This window comes from Ruditapes philippinarum, unplaced genomic scaffold (genome assembly GCF_026571515.1).
Source record: "Ruditapes philippinarum isolate M1 unplaced genomic scaffold, ASM2657151v2 ctg7857_1_1_1_1, whole genome shotgun sequence".
NCBI classification, from domain to species: Eukaryota; Metazoa; Mollusca; class Bivalvia; order Venerida; family Veneridae; genus Ruditapes; species Ruditapes philippinarum.
The window spans coordinates 14234-36293 of NW_026861715.1; the positions used below are offsets into that span (position 1 = coordinate 14234).

General features: G+C 30.4%; 2 protein-coding genes across 2 annotated transcripts in view; one reads left to right on the top strand and one right to left on the bottom strand.

Moving 5' to 3' along the window:
• Window positions 1-3406: 3406 nt before the first annotated feature.
• On the bottom strand, window positions 3407-7864 carry LOC132716583 (protein NCBP2AS2 homolog). The gene is made up of 4 exons (XM_060699888.1): window positions 7734-7864; window positions 7005-7038; window positions 6212-6284; window positions 3407-4718 (listed from the first exon to the last, which is right to left on the bottom strand). Exons 1-4 carry the CDS (start codon window positions 7754-7756, stop codon window positions 4582-4584), a joined length of 267 nt encoding a protein of 88 aa, XP_060555871.1. The 5' UTR covers window positions 7757-7864; the 3' UTR covers window positions 3407-4581.
• A 128-nt stretch (window positions 7865-7992) lies between these two features.
• Window positions 7993-22060, top strand: part of LOC132716586 (TBC1 domain family member 5-like) — a gene marked incomplete at its 3' end in the record, with an annotated part of 55569 nt that continues 41501 nt past the window's right edge. The window contains 2 exon segments of the mRNA XM_060699891.1: window positions 7993-8054; window positions 13568-13816.

The window sequence follows — 22060 nt, forward strand, 5'->3', positions numbered from 1 at the left end:
GATGGATGAAAGAACATTTCGAGGTAAAATACCATTGTTCTTTTCTTTTTAAACCAAGCTACTTAAGTTGTATTACTAGTACTTACATTAATTACTCTCATTTCTCATTGTTTTAAATGTTTCATTTATATATACATAACAATATGTTTGTTCATAAATTTCATTTAAAATATCACACTTATAAATATAATGATAACATTTAAAAGAATCTAAATCAATACCATTTTTATACTAAAAAGCAATAACGGTTATTTTATGTACTATTTCAGATCAATAGTTTGCAATAGTTGCTCGTTTTGAAGCATTTCACACAATAAGATTAACAATCATGGACATAAATTCATATATGTCTGAAGAGAACAGAATTATGTACCCTGCATGTAGATGGTTCGACTGGAGTAATAATCAACAGAACAATAAGATGAACACTAAAGAAGAAGATTTCATTACCAGATGAGAGGTATACACAAGACTTAATTTTCATTTTTTACACATAAACAAAGTTCAGCCCCTGTAACAAAATATATGTGCAATTAAAATATAAATCGATATATTCTAGAAATGACATAATTCTTGTTTCCACTTCTAAATAAAAGGTATATATTTTTCAGGAACTCCACTGGTAACAGTCATGAACACAAATTGACAATTGGTATTTGAATCGCCTTTAATTGTAATATCTCTTCATGGCAGTGGCAAGAAACTATCAGTTCAAAGAAGAATTACAGAACACTAAGGAAGAAAACAAACAGTGATATTGAACGTTTGATACAAACAAAATTTCAGATGTTGACAGTTGTATATTTTGTAGTGTTATACAGGATTTCTATCAAATTTTACTACATATTAATTACAGTTTTCAATAGGAAAATCATTAAGAGCGTTTATTATGATGCAAGCAAAACAATCAGCTTGACTGGCGAAATGTTTTTAGCATATTTTAAAGGACCATTTGTTCAGTCTTTTAGCGCCTTGAATTTAAATAAAAACTTTAAAAGAAATCATCGCATTACTTTGTTTTTTAACATTGTGCTTTGTTACATATATGGTGCAGGGAATATGTCAACATGTTTATTACATTTAATATTTTGTCCTCTTATTGCATTATATTGTTGAGAGAATATGTCTTGGAATGTTAAAAGAAGTGCTAAAACTCGATGCTGCCTTTCCTAATACCCTACAACTGCAAGGTATTGCGCAGGTTTTCTGCGAATGTTCAGTCCCCTATGTACATGGAATATTTGGGGTTGGTAAGTCCAGGCAACATCCTCTGGAAGTGCCGTGTTCCCTAATGATTTGTTATATACCAGCCAGTTGAGGGTTCCAACAATATGACCACATAATCAAGTCGGACCAACTGGACAAGTGCAATAATCTAATGATACTTCAGCTTCGTCTTAAGATTTGACTGATATTTGCAATTAAATGATTGTATTTCGTTATATACTAAATATTTTATACTGTAATTAATTATATAGTCGATAATATATAAATTTTACGTTCCTTACTAAGCATGAAATGTATTTTTACATTGCTGTAAACAACATCATGTGTTATGATGCTGAAAATCCATTGAAATGTATAAGACGGGGTGTCATGTTTAAACAAAATATCATTTTGATTTGATTATGCTGTCTGTAAAATTAACCAGTTTCTAGAGCGTCATCCAGAATTTTTTATTTTTAAATACAAAGTGAATAAAACTTTTTAAAACTTTTAATTTCAATAGCTAAATTTAGGGGAAGTATGGTACAGAATTCAGCATCCAACTGTTTACATCTATTATCCAACATGTGTTGAGGTTAGCAATAAAATACTGATAACGCAGATAATGTCTATTTAAGTTGCAAAGAGTTAACCTGATATTTATACTGACAAAGAATATTAGAAATTACTTGGAATTATCATAAACTTTAATTGACTTATCAGGTCTTGTATATCGATCCTTCACTGTGTATAGTGTAAATTAAACCCTTTGTTGATTTATTCATCTCCAGAAGAGATCTTTTAATATGAAATATAGTTCTCAACAAGTATGTAGCAAACAGAACATTATCAAGATATCTGACACTGTAGAAAAATCTTTCGGCCATATATTCGTGATATGTTTACATAGAGCAGATACCGCAGCTTGCCCTGTTAGCCTCGTTCTGAGAAATCTATGAATATGTATGAGGCAATATTAAGAAGGGTGTTTAATAATATGCATTAACAAAAATAATTGGTCGCCTGCCTGCGGCAGGCTTGACCAATTATTTTTGTTAATACATATTATTAAACACTAACCTATACTTAAACGTCACAGCATTTCTTCAATCGTATAATTTTCGATTCTTTATTATTTATTTTTCATTTGTTTAAATATTCTTTATTTTTTAAAATTGATGCTGAACGATCGTGGTCAACAATAACAAAAGTTATCAATGAGAAGTCAATTAACCACATTAACCCATTTGAAGGTTAAGTGGATGGAAGAAAATACATGAATGTTTGCCATGCAATACGCGTAAATTAAGCTATTTACTAACCGAAGTAAATGAAATTAACGATACATTTATATTAATTTCCCTATTTTTGAAGTCAATTTAAATATACTTGAAAAGAATCAAACTAATTTACGGGTTGCAATGTTTTACTCAATACTGTGCATATCATTTTTGTGGACTTTCCTGTGCATTGTATATAATATGCTCCCTAAAATAATTTTAGCATTAACTATACATCAGTCATTTTTCGGGAGGGGGTGGGCAACAGAGGCATGGTTTACTTTTCAACTTTCCGTGCACTACAGAGTCTATACAATAGATTTGGCACCATACACAGCTGATTGTCCCCTGCATGCAGAACGCAGATTTTACTACTACTTTACTGGTCCCGAAATAAACTTACGGTTATGAATTAGCACTCGAGTATGAAGTTCTTAAGTTCTTGAAATCAAGTGCTACATTAGCCAGAATTGTCACCACAGTATAGTAATGCTTAAACCATCTATCTCTAATTTGTAAGGCAGACATCTTGTAGAGGGTGCGTTATAGGCATTATTAAGGGACACGGGCATTTGGCTCATTTGTCTTGTAAATCTTATTATGTAGTAAACGGGTGCTGGTCTTGGTGATCAACGGGAGATTACTCTGATTAACCAGTACTGGCATGACAAATACGCCGAATGTCTGTGTTAAGGAACATGCTATTTCTCTGCAAAATTAATATTGGTTAATGAAATTATGAAAAGCATGACTGTGTACACCTGAGAAAGTTATGAGTACACCAGAGGAAAAAAAAACCGAATTAATGTCAGTTTTCTTTAACTTTCCTTTCCATAATATTTTCAAATATGACATTCGATGAGTTCAAATAAAACCCCACATCTAGTAAAATTCACTTCTCGAACGTCAGCAAATAAAAGAAACATGTCAAATTTGTATCAGTGCAACAATGTGTATTTTTGTTTTCTATTTATAATTGTGACAAAATTCTATCTGATACCTGAGAAGAAATATAAAACATCCTTACATCTAGCAGATATACATTACATAAAATAAATTTCTCAATTAAATAAGACATTCAATACAACAGTTATTCCCTCTTTAGCAATACATTTCATAACATGATGAGATTGTCATAAAAAAAAAACATTACTAAGACTAGGGTACAGAATTAATATAATTTTAATCAACCGCAAGAAAAGTGACACTGATAAACTCTATAAATCTCGAAAGTGTACATAATTTCGAAAAGTTTACATAGCAACCCTTAAAGCTGCACGCCTCAAGATGAGCCAAAATATTTAAAAAAATTCAATCTTTAGAAAAATGTATTAAGATCTTAAGAAAAGTAAAAAGATTCAATATATTATTAATTATTTACAAGTTATGTGCGATTAATGACTGATTTTGCAGCATAAATCACTATAATCTACTGCGTTACTAACACAGTAAGAGGTATTTATGTATATTTTGACCTCTTTATGGTAATTTACGTGGATTGTAAGTGCCGTTTGCAATGTGTAATTTACTTTCTTTGCTCACTTCATATAATTTTACTTTTAAATACATTTTCAAAATTTTCATGAAATTAAGCATGAATCTGGAGGCATGCTGCTTTAACTGCTGGAACAAAATAAGATTAGTCTTTCCAACCAGCATAGTACTGAGCTGTCTCACCAGGCAATGTTACAGTTGCCATTGGTAACTCAATTTTTGTATTTTCATAATAAAATAACTTTGAATGGATCCAAATTCAAAGATAGGCAATTCAATTACAGAAATTCAGCACATTAAGTGTGCAATATTAATAATCCATTACACATATTTTTTTGGTAAATTCATTACACATGCATTAAGTATATGATCACAGTTGCTTTGGCACCTTTTCCTTCCATTCCTTAATTAGTGAGTAATATAAATGACTTTACGCAAAACTTATCCATGAGTGAAAGACATTTTTTTTTAAACCTGTATGTTGCCACATTTTTTACAGTATTATGAAGAGAAAATGTGGTTTTTTTTTAGTCTTAAAATCCTGAATATTCAAGAATCATCCCGAAAAAATTTCACCAATGTTTTTACATGAGATTTTTCATTAATTCCTATCCTTATCTTTCTTATCTTCTAATTCTTTCATTCCTTTCTCCAACTCCTCTTTAAATCTGTCAGAAAACCGTTTTCCTCTTGATGTGTCTTCAATTGAATTAGGGTCTCTCTTTAATTTTTCAATACCTGAAAGAAAGCAAACAATCTAACTTTTTTATATAATGTAACTCCTTTTGGTTGTGTTAAACTTTACACCAACACTGTAAAGGTCATATGGTTTTTTTTAGCTTCAATGGTGAAGACAGACCCCTCATGCACTATTTTCCAGGAAAAAAATCTGACAAGAAAAATTTTCTAAATTAATTAAGTAGCCTCACTGGACATTGAAAATTAAGCAGTTAATCACCTTAATTTCCAGAAATGAAATGGGTGAATTTAAATTGAAACAGTTAATTAATTCTCAATTCAGGGAATAACCCCTGTAACAGACCTGTCCTTTTGTCAATTTCTAAGCAGTCCATTGACAAATCAAACTCAAAACAAGACAATTTAGCCTTACCACATTAAATATCTAAAATGGACTTGTACATATTTCAATCTGGACAAATCCATTTATCCTCTTTAGGAAAATTTCAAAATATGTCCTGACTGAATAGTGTACAGTGCAGAACAAGATCAGATGGCATGGATGTACCAAAGGAACATTCTTGTGAAGTTTGGATGAAATTAGCTTAGCCATTTATGAGGAGATGTTGTTTAAAGTAAAAGTTTACGGACGGCCAGACGCCGGACGAAAAAGCAATCACAAAAGCTCACCATGTCAGAAGAGCTAAAAATTGAGGAAAGCAATAGTCAAACATGATATAGAGAATAATAGGTTGGTGCCGTGGATGGAGAAAGTTTATCTGGCGAGGCGGAGGAATTTATTGGGTGAGCCGAAGTCTTTCCTGTGACCGTTTTTTTTAAAGAATTTTATTAGGCAAACTACCTTTAATCACACTATCGGAAATGTTTCTATATAAACAAAGATGGCCCGAAGCGTGCATTATTCTACAACAATGCACTCGCCGTTCTTATTATCTCCCTGTGTATTTTCACATTGAGGGCGCCATTTTGTTTGAAAAATGTGATAAATAAAAACAATTTTTTGTCGAATTTTGTTGTGAAAACTATCTAGAATGAAAGAAAATGGTCTAACTAAGAAAATGAATTCGAACACCAATATCTTTTATTCAGTCGTTAACGCTGTACAGACGTTTAAAGTATTGTTTACGTGACGTCACAATGTAGCGCCAAACAGCACGTGCAAAACAATCAAATCAAGTACGCTATTTTAATGTCGCAAACGAGTTAAGTTTTACATTTATTCACTTTTAATAATTTTTATTTCGCTTGAAAAATTATAGAGTGAAATAAAATAAACAAACAAAGTTTTATCAACGTTTCCAAAATTCGTTATTCTACACACAGAAGATTTAACGAACGTTTCTATTGGAAACTCTGAGGCGAAAACAAATTTAACCACCAAATATAATAATAATTATATTTTTTCTTGAAAAGTAGTCCGGCAAACCATGCATACCACGTGATCAAGTGCCGTAGATCAGTAAAAATATACGGCACCTTGTTATCGGGCCGAAATTGATACAAGTGACAGGATAAATACAAATATGCATTACCTGTTTCTTTAGCCCTTAAGAACCAGTATACTGTCATTCTAGCTGCATAACGTATTGGTCCAGTTTCTGATAGCTACAATAAAATGATAAATAATTTATGAGATATGAGTAAAGAATCTTCAAATCATGTCTATTGCAAAATATTTTAAAATATAAAGTGCATCATATTTTAAAATATGACAAACCAGGACAGTAAGAAAAATTAAAACATATTTGATAGACTTATGAACATTTCAGTGTAATTTTGTATATACACTTTTCCCTTCAACGCTGATTTGCAATAATGACTTAACATCTTAGTAAACTACTCATACATAAAAACACCAGGAGGCTGTCTGCCATCTCAACCCAGATATCAAAGGTCTGAGCTATACTGGGGACAGATAAGCACATTCAAGAGTGACCAAGCCGGAGTAGTTGAAATAAGTTCCAAGCTGTCATTAAAGTCATGAAGTAATTAATGTGTTTAAACTTAAATACACTTGCCACTTAAAAAGATATTATTTTGAATAATAATTAAACAAATGACATTGAGGATATTTGGTCAGAGTAGACTACGTACATGTAGTTCTGACACCAAATGAACACAAGGATTATTTTATATTAGCTCATCAAACATTTAGTAATATTTTTAGTAATATTTCAAATAAGTGTGTGAAGTTTTAACCAGCTTGCATGCAAAAACTTAACCAAAGTTTGACTGCGACTCTAACACCTGAATGTCTACAAGACAGCTCTCCCTTTCCTTCTAATAGGTCAGGCTAATAAATAACTGATCATGAAAAAACCTTACCTTCTGGATAAGTTGCTCATTATGGGTAAAGAACCTGAAACATAGAAATGCATAAAAATTAATTTCAGAAAATAAGATACACTACAGTTTGCTATGTAAATAAACTAAACAAAGCCGTGAAAAGGGCTGTTTGTGCCTTTCAAGCTGTGTTTCAACGGTTGCTAATAGCTCAAGCACCCTTCCTCGTTGTCTCTGGAATATTTCAGGTCCACTCACTTCAGCTTCAGTTAAGACATTGGCGGCTAAAACTAAGCTGCGTCACCTTAAATGTAAGGAAGGGGCTAGTGGTACGGGCACGTATGGCTAGCCAAAAGTTCTTCATCAGTCACATACCGCTAGCCATTGGCACTTTTCAAAATTATATGAAAGACGAAAATGCACATGATATTTTGTGTCTTTAAACAGCTAGCCACTTCCTAAAATTATGTTTCCCTGAGCAAACATGCCATCTTACATGTTGCAGTGGATCTTCAATCATCTTACGATTCCCTGTGCCTTCTCTAAAATTTGCAAATACCAAGGGGAAAGAGAAGCTGAGAGCATCCCCCTTCCCGTTTTTTCTTTGAGTTCATGTTTTTAGCATGTGTTTAGTAAAACTAAAAGTTCACACATAGATCTAATAGAGAAGCGTCTGCTACTCTCATACATTTCAGGTGTTCAAGGATCGGTCTATTCAATATGGGGCTCCTGTGATTAGACACTAATATATTATGGTATTTTCTGTATTACCTGATAAGGTATCTCCAGGGCATTTTACAAGACCAGCAGTTGAGTTTAATCCATTACATCATAGTTTGATAGAATTGTTGTTGTTATTGTTGCCCTACACGTGATGCACATGTACAAACATAATCTAAGTTGTGAAAAGAAATATTTTCTATAAAATGAGATTCTGAAATAAAGTTATTTACACAATAGTGCCATCATTTTTTTTTTCATTTTTTTTATACATTATTTCTTTTTTTACTTGATAAAAAGTAGAGAACATTACGCACTATGGATTTTGGTCATGTGATCTCGCCATTTTGAATCATAAATCAGGAAGTACCGGTTTGTGACACATTTTGTTTATATTCTGCTTAATTTGCATTCATTTTAGGTTAACGATTGTCTATATAATTGGCCATAAATACACTGGTTGCATTTAGAAGAAGAAAAAAATATTTGCAAATTTGTGATAGATCTGTAAATGATTTAGAAACTTTATGGCCGAGCTGACCCACTGACACTGTCATTCATGACTCACTTGACTGTTTATATTTAGACCTCTCTCATTCTCAAGCAAAGTCTGTAAATTGATAATTTGATAAACATAACTTCCTCAGTGTAGTTGAAGCAAGCATTAAACATGTCTCACTCTAGTTGTCCAGCCCCGTGACTTTTACACTTTTACCTGTTTAGTCTTTAGACACAAATTTTTATTCGTCTGCTTAAAATATCTTGCAACGTTTGACCTGCAAATATGTCTATGTCATGGAGAGGGGTTACTAGGATATATATCTCCATATCAATTTGGATAGAACAGGAATATTTTATTGATTATTGGATAATTACATATAGATTTAATTACATAATAAAATTTATACAATTTATACCACATATTATTAGAATAATTTATTTTGAGTCTTTCAAGCACTGCATTCTTGCTTAAAATTATAATTTTGAAATTTGTTTAGTGTTAACTCTACAGCCTTTGGAACGGTTAGTTTTCATATTTTGTTTCAAATGGATAAAACTAACAATAACTGTTTTACTTGCATGCTGGTGATAAATAAAAAAAATTGCTTTATGTACACATAAATTTCTAAAACTAAAAGCCTGATTTTTTTTAAGACCAATCATGTAAGCTTTTTATAATTGGCGCTATTAAACATAATTATCTCTCACTTAAGTCTGTAAATTATAATTTCATCATCATTATCCAGATTAAAGGATAAACTTAGTCCAAACCTTGTGAATCACTTAATGTGAAGAAAATTGCCCTAGGCAATTACACTGCAGCATCAATATACAGCTAGTCAAGCATGAAGATGTCAAATTTATTGAACATTAATGTATATAAAGTGCAAGCATGCATAGCTTAATCGGTCAGAAAGTAAGACTTGTAATCTCGACATTGTGGGTACAATTCATGGGCTGGCAAACTAAATTACTAATCACTCTTTTGGATGAGACTTGAAATCGAGGTCCCATATATGAGTGCTTAAATACAATGTATTCGGCACGCTAAAGAACTGGGAGAAGCTTCTTGAATTTCTGTATCTTGCACTATCCTCCAAAAATCTAAAATGATTAAATCTCTAATACTTTTGTTTTCTGGAGTATATGGGCAAGTCTGGTGGCAAATATAAATGTAGATAAACTCAAATACACAAAAAAATGCTAATAAAGTTATATTAAAGTTATAATGACAAAAAGTCAAAACATACAATTGTCTGCCTATTTTAAAAGTTTCTATACTGTTTTTCATGTCCTGTAAAAAGCATAAGGTATAAAAAAATAGAGTAAAGATATGACATAGATTATAATATTTCTTCTAAGAAAGGGAGAGCTGTTGTAGACATTCTTCTATTTCTTTCTAAGTTGATTTGTCTACGATTGGCACATTTCGAATGTTGATCAAAACAATAGGAATTTATCATTTGGATATTCATATTAAAGATATCATTTGATAAAGAAAATGTTGATAAAATTCTAAGTGATAAAGCATGAACATTTATATGAAATATTAAAACATTTGATTCTAGAACAAACTATTATCTGCTTAGTGCTAATGCTATATATAAATATTACGTGATTCTCACACTTGCCAACAACATCCATACATAATTCATTTGTGGTTTGTTATTATGTTTGATACTTAATACTATCAATGCAATTATTTATTGAATTACAGAGCTTTAATTATAGACCAATTGTATTATATTAAATTTTGATTAAGCTGAAGCAAGATTTGTATTTTTTGTAAAATGAAAAAAAATTAACTTGAAGATTTTCTAAAAATAAAAAATTGAAAAAAAAAGTGATTGTCAAACTATTCTAACTTGAGTTAGAATAGTTTTGCACTGAATATATTATATCAGCAGATAGAATATTTTCTTAAAATGTGTAAAACTTTAAAATTAGTGGGAAATTAATTATGTCTTTTTAACAGAACATGCATTGAAGGAATTTATACAAGAAAATGTCAAAAAACCATTTTCTGAAAAATATTGAGTTAGAATAGTCTTGCGCTGAGCCCTCGAGTTAATATACATTTTTGTAGGCAAAAAATTCACTGGCTTTCTTTAATGATGACATCAAATCATAACATTTCAGTGTTGGACGAAATTCTCATCAAGTTTATTATTTATAATATATTCTTGTTTTTATCCTAATTAATATAATATAGTTTGGCTCCTGTTTTATTGCGAAATTGCCTAAGTATAATTACTCATTTTTAGTGTAAAGCTTGATGATATATTATACAGTGTAACTTCTGAAAACGGAACACTTGTGGGACTAGCCAAAAAGTTTGGAAGTTACACTGTATTATGAATTCCTGTTTATATAGAACCTTCACTCAGTTCTTCTTTCTGTATGTACCTCGTAATTAAAGTCTGTACCAGGTTTACTGTAACTGTAAAAGTTTGTTTCTTTGAACCCCCAGATTAGCTGGGAAAACCCAAAATATTCTTAACTCCAGAGTAAATCTATTCGAAACAGGTTTAAGGGCATACCCTATGGACCATGCTTGTGAAACTTTAGGGAACAGATTGTGAAATATTTTTGCCCCATTTATGTTTTATAGTATCTTTATCATGGCATGATATGCTTTTGTTGTCACGTTTTTACTTATTTAATCTGTAACTCTGCTAGATTACTATAAAAATATTTTATATAATTATCTTTATAATTGAATATTAGCAAAAATTTATTCCCTTAGCTTTGTCTTCAAATGCACACAAAAAAGAAGAAAGAGCAACAAATGTCATCATTGGGTCAAGTTTTAACTGTATTTATTATTCTACTAGTTTCGGTTGAACAACAACCTTCATCAGGAATATGAAATCAGAATTGTCTTCAAATTTGGTTCAATTTATTTCCCATTTGCTTTTATATAACAATAAAGTTTAATATTAACAATAAATGCACAAAGTTCAAAATAATCATACACTGTCTTTTATTGAGAACTGTATTAGTTTTAAAGAAACCACAAAGTGTAATATACACTATAATATTATTCATATTTTCTCCCAGGAAACAAATTAAATCCATAATTGTATAATATTTCTGATTACAGTATCATATATCGCATTGTCAATTGCCATATTGTATATCCTGGAAACCAGCTTCCATACCTCTGATCTGTCAGAAAATCTGATAATAATGTCATCACAGAATAGAATCATTGTTTATTTTAAAATCAACCATATGTTGCATATTCTGACATTGTATTTCACTGAAACAACATTTGTACAATGTACATTTTTGTACATCTAATTTTTTTCCTGATTTGCAATTCATAACAAAGGTACCGTAGGAAACAATTTTTTTCAGTTGTGTATTATTTATGATGTAATAATTATGGCATGTAATAATTCTTTAAAGCTGCACACCTCCAGATGAGCCAAAATATTTCAAGAACTTCAATCTTTAGAAAAATGTATTACGATCTAATGAAAAGTAAAAAGATTTAATATTTAATTAACTATTTACATGCTTTGTGTGATTAATGACTGATTTTGAGGTATCAATCACTATAATTCTTCTGCGTTACTAACGTAGTAAGAGGTATTTATGTATATTTTGACCAATTTTTTGGTAATTTATATGGATTGTAAGTGCTGTTTGCAATGTATAAATTACTTTCTTTGTTCACTTCACAATACATGTATTTTACTTTTAAATACATTTTAAAATCATGAAAATTAGCATGAATCTGGATGATGATGATGATGCTGCTTAAATGAGCTTTTTCAGTAATGATGCACAATTAATTGTGGTTCTGTAGTCAAAAATGGCACAGACTTGGTTCAATTTATCATTTTTTGCAACTTTTTCATATCAAGCTTATGTAAGCAATATTTTCCAGCTTATTAGATCCCAGAAGTCTGTTCAGTCATAGTTTTGGTAGCTGAATTTAATCATTTTGATATTGTAATGTCTTTCCTTTATTTAATGACCTTTTCCAAATTCAAAGCAGAGAAAATACTTTGTATGTAACACAAATCGTAAGGGATGTAAGCCTCAAGAAGTGAAAAAAATTTGGTCAGATCATGAGATGGTAAGTTAAGGCTAATCAGGTCGTCACTTAAAATCATTGGTAAAATTGTCTCACTAAAAGAAGCCAGGAATTGCAAGTTTGATCGCCCACTATTCCAATCAAATTTAATCCAATAACTACAAACATTCTTTCAAATTAGACTTTAAAAACCAAAAATCTCTTGCAATGATGCTAATTTACAGTCTGCACATAAAAGAACCAGTAATTGTTTCTAAATCCGGATAAAATTTCTGTATAAGTTATAAATGACTATAAAAGTATAAATTAAGTTTCCGTTGGTAACTAATTTATACCAAACATATGTCACATACAAGTCAAATCAATTCAGGTCTGTTCTTTATTATAATTTAAGTCATAAAAAATAATGTTCTTTTGTTAATTAGAATGTAAATGATTAAATTTATGCTTGATTACTGTTACTGAATCACACTAAAAAACGTACCGTAGTTATTAATAGAAAAGTTGACAGTTTTCTATAACAATCTGGTTTAAGGAGATCCACTGAGGTCAAAAAAGTTTAAACACATAAAATGAAAAAAATGATATGAGAGAAATATAAGGTACTCTGAATTTAATTAAAAAATAATATTAAGTTACTAGGTTCTTTGAATGATTTGAGTAAAAAGCAATTACATGTCATTTGCACAATAAACATGATTATTCTTGAAAAAAAACGGAGTGAACAAATTATCTGAAATTTTGCAAACAAGTTATTGATCTATATACCTACCTACATCAATTGGTATAGAAAATTGCAAAATAATATTTTAATTCCTATCATGTCATGTCAGAAAACTCCTTTTGATTCCTTTTTAATGAATAAAAAATGTATAAAATTTACTAAATGATAATAATTATAGAATGCTTAAATAACATATCACATGTTTCTAAAATAGTTATGTCATATTTCATTTAAACATTTAGTAGAAATTTTAACATTTTGTACTATTACTGTTTTTAAACATGTCTGAAACATAACTTATTTATTTTACATTAGCATTTCCTTACACGATGAATTAATTTAAGTTTTATTTTAGCACTTTTCAGATAACAAGATTGAAACATCCTTATAAATTTGTGCAAAATCAGAAAAAAATAAAGATAATCAAATACTTAGTGGCAGATCAGAAGCATATTTCAGTAAATAAGAAATAGCAATTACGGCAGAGTGTAGTAAGCATCTAATCTCGTAGATGACCCCTCTATGGACAGATCATTAATGACACTCGCTGGTGCTTTTTTATGTGACACGATTACCACTTGTGACTTAAACGAGCTGATTTACGTACATTTTCAGACAAAATAACAGAAGGACTTTGTTTCAGAGGCATTCCCATGAGAAGAATGTGGTGGAGACAAGATTTGCATGTATTAACCATGAATGATCGCAGAGAGTACGACATTTAAAATATCCGCTGCCATTTACATATTTATTGATCGGCAGGTTTGACGGAGGGATGCTGGATAACTTCTCTGTATCTTTACTCGAGCAGTGATTCATAAAATCAGTGAGTCATCGTCACTGAGAGGATTTTTTTTTCAAATTGTAAGTATGTATGTTTTTTATTTCTATTGAATATATATTGGAATATTTGTTGCTGTCATACATAATTATTGTACTTCTGTTTTGGAATATTTTATTATTTATTGATGCATGCAATTTTGCAAACAGGTTGTATGAATTGGAAAAAAAATGTAATTGAAACATATTTTTTATTCATATTGCAATTTGAAGAAATTTATATGTAAAAGCATTGAAAAAGAGGAAAAATTTGCAGGAAATAATTGAAAATGTAAGTTAAAAGAATAAAGAATTCCTTCAACAAATGAGACATATGGTATGGTTTGGCCAAATTGTGTATAATAAAATCTATTTGTAGATGATAGCAGGGGTGGATGCACACTTTCAGAAGGGTGTGGGAAGGGGTAGAGTGGGGAAAGTATAATTTTTAGACATTATGCAAAATAAAATATAAATAAAAAATAATTGGTAGTCTTTTGGGACTTAATAGATTCAAAGATACATTTCATGTTCCTGCTTTCAAAGAATAAGCTTAATAAAAGTGATCCTCAAAAAAAAATTGATCATCTACTGTGGGTTGAACCTTAGTCCATTTAAACATTAAATCTTTTGCTCTAATATGCACTTGTTAATTGCAGTGTTTTAGATTGTTCATAATATAAAGAGAACAATATAAAGATCAGAGCACTTTTTACTTGAATAATGGAATGCTAATTTATTTGAATAGTATTTATTTTAAAAGATTGAATGCAAATTCATTGATTGATATTTAAAAGATTGAAATGATATTTCATTATTATCAATAGTTGGAGACTTTAAGGGGAGGGGGTGGGGAATGCTCCCCTTTCAAACCACAAGTAGGAAGTATTATTTGAAAGAAAATAAAACTAAAAAAAAAGTATTCAATTTACTTTTATTAAAGCCACATTATGCCTAAAGAAACAGATCAAATTATGTGTCCTTTTTTTCAGACATTTTTTATAACTTTTAAATAATGGTTTTAGAGTAATTGTTAGATGCTTATAACCTGTAGATAATAGTGCAGAATTTTAAATTATTTGTAAAAAAAGTGACAAAATGTTAACAATTTGTAGTATTACGACTTCCATACAATGTACTACTATAAATTACTATAACAGTTACTAATTGCCAATAAGCAATGGAAGCAAAAGATGGTTTAAAGGAAATAATATTATAGTTTGTCAAAGAGTCAAAAAGGTGATGTCGTTTTCCTGGTTGACAGAAGGGGAAAAAAAACAGTTAGTTAAATGGGTCAAACCATTCACGCTTAATTAATTAGGCTAAAGGACATTGTTGAAAGGAAAAAGCAAAGAAAGGACTGCCATTCCTACAATACAATGTACATGATTGTAGTCACATACACCTTTAAAGCTACATTAAATAAATATGTAAAAATATCTTGCAGTAGGCCTAAAAATCAAACATTCTACAGTTTCATAAACCTGTTTAACAGTATTGTTGTAAATCTCATCAAATATTGTTCATAAATTAGGACTTTAAACGGAAAACCCCACGGAAACACTAAAGTTCGTTTACGAATTTTAACATGCAAATGAAGACTAAAATTAGCTCGTGTATGCACTACGTCACAGTTTTATAGTTGCTATTGGAACACAGCAAATAATTATGATATTTTCTTGTGCAAAACACTCTTTAACCATTGTAGCTTCACGGTGCACTAAGCCTGGAGTTCAGTGAAAGTAATCACCTCGTAAAAAGATTAAATTTGTATGAAAACATCCGTTATAATGCAGAAATATACCGTTAAATTAGGACTGCTACTTATAGTCATGTTTGTTGATTTAATATTGATGTACGGATGATCCGAAGGCGGAGTTTCTCATGCAAACAAAAATTGTATGCCAATAAAACTCATTTTGGTTGTCTGGACACCAAAATAAGACCTGGAGTCGATATAAAACCCAATTTATTAATGAAATGTCGCTATTTAGTTTTTTATGAAATTTATTTAATGTAGCTTTAACAGTGGCATCTGAGTTTTGTTTCCCTTGCATAAAATTTCATTTTGTATAAGTTGTGCTACCTATTGTTGATAATTTAATATATATTATTATTGATATATAGAGATACCACGGAATAATTAGAATAATATAACCTTGAGGGACAAACCCTTTTATCTATAATTCATTAAGTTAATTGGTATTAGAAACCAAGGTGCTTCAAATCTGTATTTGATGATGTAATTTATTGACCAACTATCAAATATTTATAAAGTTGCTGTCACATACTAGTTGACGTTAACAAACTTTTACTCAGGCTACAAAAATCTATTCCATTAATGGGCTTTTTCTGTCCTACTTACTACTTATATTAAATTTTGCTACAAAGGAATTTTGTAGAATCTGTTATACAATGTGTCCAAACTTTCTTGCCATGGTTGTAATGAAAGTGGATAGGGTCTGTTACAGACAAGACGTTAAGCTTCAATAGGTCAAAGGTTAAACTTAAATTTCAAGGTCTAGGACATGTTTGAAGGTCAAAGGTAAATCAGCAGTAGCCACATTTATGGTCCAAGATTAAAGGTAAGGGTCATATTTTAAAGTGTATGTGAAATTGATTAAGCTTCAGAGTCAAGGTCATATTTGAAGGTCAAAGTGAAATATATTTATATAAGTTAGAAACAGTAAAATAATGTTGTTTCCATGATCTCATTGTCAATTCTTGAAAGTGTTGAATGTCTCTGTTATTTAACTCATACCATTTGCCCCTCACCGCTGTGGGTTTGCATCCCGACAGGGACTTGAGGAAGCTATCCAGCTAGGTTACAGAATGTTGGTGGTTCTACTTAGGTGCCGGTCTGTGCCTGAAATAATGCACCGAAGGGCACCTGAAGTCTTCCTTCACCAGTAACGGTGGAAAGTCAGTATATGACCTATAATGTGTCAGTGTGATGTAAAACCCAATTAAAAAAGCCAACAATTTTACTCCCATAAATGTTGTACAAAAATTGAGTAAAATGGTATGAAACATAATATTAAAAGCTGTTATTTTAAGTGAGATTTTAACCATTTAGGAATAATTTCATGTATATATAGAGGATATTCAAGTTTTTTCTATAAATACATGATTTATTTTCATCGAGTGGTATGAAAATAAATATTTCATGAGTGGCGGTAGCCACGAGTGAAATATGGTAATTTTCATGCAACAAGATGAAAATAAATCTTGTATTTATAGAAAAAACTTGAATTTTCTGTTTATTATATACATTTTTCTCTTTTTTGACATTAAAATTTGAAAGAATTTCCCTTAAATTTTGTGTACTGGCAGAATTTAAAAGAAAGTAGTCCGGCAAGACACCAGTGAAAATACGGAAAATATGTTTCACTGCAGTGAAAAATAAATTTTTACAGTGAAAATATGGAAAATGAAAATACGCATTTTATTTCATCAATATTTCTCAATATTTCATTTATAAGTATATAATAAATTAATTTATTCTTGAATCTGTATCGTATGAAATCATGTTTATTAATGATCATTGGCTCAGCAGTTTACTTTCATGCAGGTAGTTATGAATTTTTCTTTTTTCAAAATTTACTAATTATGTGGGTGTATTGCTTTGCGGGTGTATTGCTTTATACACAATATTATCAATACAATGGTCATATTTTAAGAAGTTTCAATTTTTTTTTAATCCATTCTCACAATATTTTCAAAATAATGGAAATAAAGTTCCATTTACAATAATTTTAAACTGAAATGAGACCAGAGTGTTGGTTATTGCCCCAATTACTGGCTTCTGTAGATCATATAGTTAACTTATATGAAGTAATGTCATAGTTTCTAGACTCTTATTCATTCAAGTAGAAATGAAGGTGTGAATCTTAAACTAAAGTCAGGCAAGCTATTAATCTTGATTGTAATTAAGGCTGACTATTTATCAGAAGCTTTTCTCTCCAGAGAACATCACGTCTTTTGTGTTTTGATATCTCCTGACATTCTGGCAAAGGGGAAATGCTATTTATTCTCATATTTTCTATATGATTGTTGATTGTGCAGTCTAGAAACTTTGATCATATAATGAATATAGTGTCATTGATTTCTATGGAAATTGTTAGAGAAATTTTCTGAATGTACCGGTAAATATCAGGCGAAAGTGTAGAATTTATTCTATCATAGAAGGAAAACTGGCATTTTAACTCTTGACTAATCTTTCTGAACTTGTATACAATGGACTTGCCATGTTTTGAATTTGGAACATTCCAATTTCCATTTGAATTTTAAAGGAACTCCATTGAGGTTCTTTATTAAAATTGACATGAGGAGACAGGAAATATTTTTTTTAAAGTTTTGTGTACCATTTGATGTAGGTCTGAACCAATATCTTTTCTGCATGTTTTCAAGACATTTTCTGTCACCCCATTTTTTCAGAATAATCATTTCTATTGTGCAAAATGACCCAAAAATGAAAAACATTGCAATGCTTTTCAGGCAAATAGGGGCTAAGAATATTACACTATACTGATTTTCAAGTTAATTCTGAGTACAAATAAATTTCTTTATTATCCTTAGCAGATTTTTTCCATTTTAAGTGCTTCACTGGAACTATGTAAAAAGTTGCAAATTTTATGTTTTAAGGGTGTTTTTACTTCAGTTGAGCTCCTTTAATAGATTTAGGTAACAAAATACAAACATTAAGCTACCAACAGTTTAGAGCCTTGTCAGACTGTATAGATGTGCAAACACTACCATGCACATATCACTTTTAATCAAACATTTATTTCTAAGTATGCATGAGCTGCTAAATTAATACTCCCAAGATAATTCTAGGAAACTGTTTATCTTGACAGATATTTATGCTCATGATGCATTTTAATTATTTAAAGTGGAAAATAAATGGTTGCCTTTTGTTACAGGTTTTCATTGTTTGGTCTGTTTTATACATACTAGTAAGTGGTTTAAGTTAGTTTTACTATAATCAAGGGGCAGGACGTGAAGTGGTTGCACACTTGGTTCAAGCGAGCGAATTGGTTGCAAACTTGACAAAATGGCAAACACGGCATGATTTTTTGAAACGTGAGAACGAATTTTTGCCAGGCAAGTGGGTTTCTTTGTTATTTTGAAGTTCATTAGTATGTCTATTCCATAATGCAATATATATACCACACTCGGTTTAAGGTTTCAGCATCCTAGATTCTGTTTTGAGGAAGTTATTGAAGATATAATCTGATCATGTAGATATTTTGAAATTTGACATGTGACTGTTCTGGTCGGGTTTTCTCCTAATTTATTCGAATTTGTAAGTTTTGAACTGCATTTAACAATAACAAAATATGTTTCTGTCAATGCTGTACAAATGGTTTAGTTCGCAAGTCCGAAGATAACGTTCAATACACAAAAACATCTTGTTCAAGCACATTTTGGTTGCAGACTTATACTTCAAGCATTTTTGGTCGCAAACTTTTGTGTCAATAATGTAGCATGCATATTTTAAGCGAGGAATAACTTATCTTTTTTTTTTAAATAATTAGCAATATTAAGGCAAATATACCCGTTCATCTAATGAGAAACATATATACAAATTGTGCATGCGTGCAGATATATCCTAACACAGGTCTTTCAAATAGATATTAAACACAATATGCTAAATTGAAGTTCAGTTGTGTTTATCTTCTTTATTTTTCTCCTCGATATACTTCTTTTCTTTTTACAAAGTCTTAGGACTTTTTTATATCTTGGCATGACTAACTATAAAGGAAAAGAAGAGAAAAATAGCAACAAACAGCTTTCATTATTGTTCTTTTTTTTGAGATTTGAAATAAATTTGATTGTAAAGTAGATACAAACTATATTAACATTGACACAAGGGCATTATTCACATGTGCCTTTAAATTGTTCCTTATTATTGACCAATCGAAACATCTTCCAAATTCCCTAACTCGAACAATGACTTTAAGTAGTTTTGTCAATGTAAATTACCAATCGTATATCAGTTATATTATGATCTAATAGTCAAAATAATTTTTAGAATACCAATTGACATATAATTATGATATGTACATCAAATCCGAAATATTGTAAACAAGCATGTCATTTTAACTTTTGGTTTATAAGTACATTTACATACTTTATGTCTAAAGCAACTGCTGATCTTTACATACGAAACAAACAAAATAACATTTATTGTGGTTTTGATAAACTTTGGAAATTTTGCCTAGTAACATCGTATGTGAGCACATGTCCTTATGTTTATAATGAAAATAATTCTGCACTTTCATACAGCAGTACTCTCACATACGATTTTTTTTGTATGTAGTTTTCATTTGCATTTTACATATGATGACATATTTTAGAATTGAAGTATCAATAAATATTTTTCTTCTATGTGCTATTATTTTGTTTGCAGGCTTTTACTGATGATTGAACTGAGAACCATGTAATTTGAAACATAAAGTGCATACTTGTTGTAAAAGAAGAAAGTATAAATAACAATTATAACAAAAACAAGTAAAAGAACATAAATGTCAATAATTGCCATTGAAAATAGGTTAATAAATATAAACTACTACAATCCTTTTGCAAAGTTTTACTATGGATTTCAATAGAATAAGAATAAGTTTGCAACCAAAAATGCTTGAAGTATAAGTCTGCAACCAAAATGTGCTTGAACAATATATTTTTGTGTATTGAACGTTATCTTCGGACTTGCGAACTAAACCATTTGTACTGCATTGACAGAAACATATTTTGTAATTGTTAAATGCAGTTCAAAACTTACAAATTCGAATAAATTAGGAGAAAAACCGACCAGAACTGTCACAAGTCAAATTTCAAAATATCTACATGATCAGTTTATATCTTCAATAACTTCGTTAAAACAGAATCTAGGATGCTGAAACCTTAAACCGAGTGTGGTATATATATTGCATTATGGAATAGACATACTAATGAACTTCAAAATAACAAAGAAACCCACTTGCCTGGCAAAAATTCGTTCTCACGTTTCAAAAAATCACGCCGTGTTTGCCATTTTGTCAAGTTTGCAACCAATTCGCTCGCTTGAACCAAGTGTGCAACCACTTCACGTCCTGCCCCTTGTATAATAATGCCTTCCCACCAAAAAATTTCTAACAGCGGCAAATATCGTAATAGATGGGCCATTTCCAGAATATTGTTTTTCACAATCTTTGGTATTCAATGTTTTTAACTGTTTATAACCGGGATTTAGTAGATAAATTGTAAATAATGCAATACCCAAGATTTTGGAAAAAAAATGTTCTGGAAAACCAATTTGCTACGATTTTGGCTGATGTTAGAATTTGTTAGGCTGGAAAGCATTACAGTAAGACTACCTTAAACAGAAGTTAACTTGGCAAAGAATTTGAATCAGACCCTGAGACAAGACTTAACCTTTAGATAATGAATAAGAAAAGCAAAAGTTAATTTGCGTGTATTTTAGAAATCAACATAAAGTCTAAGACCTTGTCATAATGAATAGTCTGAGATGCCTATATAAACGATAAAATGATTGCCTTGCTTAATTGGAAAATGTGCAGAGAAAATTACAATACCACTTGAATCAATAAATTACTCGGCAGACAGATGTAATAATAATAGTTATGTAATCATTATAATAATAATCAACCACTGGCTCGTGTTTGGTTGTCCAATATAGTTTATTTTCCAATAAACAATGCTGGTGAAATGATTTTTTTCTATTAACAATGCTGGTGGCGAGATTTACTCTCAAATTAACAGTATGTGAAGTGAGAGAGCCGGTCGTTGTAGATTATTATCCGGACATTTTTAGCTCGACTATACGAAGGACATGTATATGGAGTGCTGTCCTACTCTTCCCGGTGTCTGTGTCCGCGTCCAGATTTCAGATTAAAGTTTTGGTGCAGTAAAATATTTTTCACTATAACTTTGTCATTTCATAAGGTATCAACTCCAAATTTCAAATATATGTTCCTTACCATCAACCACATCTTATGTGACAAGGTTCATAACTCTAGCACTAAAATTATCAGATTTATCTCCCCTTGAACTTAGAATTTTTCTTAAAAAATACTATTTTTTACTGTAACTTCTTTATTTCTTAAGGTATCAACTTCATACTTCAAATATATGTTCCTTATAATCAACCACATCTTATGTGACATGGTTCATAACACTAGCACCAATATTTTCAGATTTATTTCCCCTTGAACTTAGAATTGTCCTTAAAAAATACTATTTTACTAAAACTTTTTCATTTCTTAAGGTATCAACTTCATACTTTAA

Coding starts and splice junctions, on each gene's coding strand:
- LOC132716583 (XM_060699888.1), bottom strand. CDS start 7,756: ATGCCCTGGAGATACCTTATCAG. Junction 7,039..7,733: donor CCCTGGAGATACCTTATCAG/GTAATACAGAAA, acceptor TCTATGTTTCAG/GTTCTTTACCCATAATGAGC. Junction 4,719..6,211: donor CTTAAGGGCTAAAGAAACAG/GTAATGCATATT, acceptor GCTTTCTTTCAG/GTATTGAAAAATTAAAGAGA.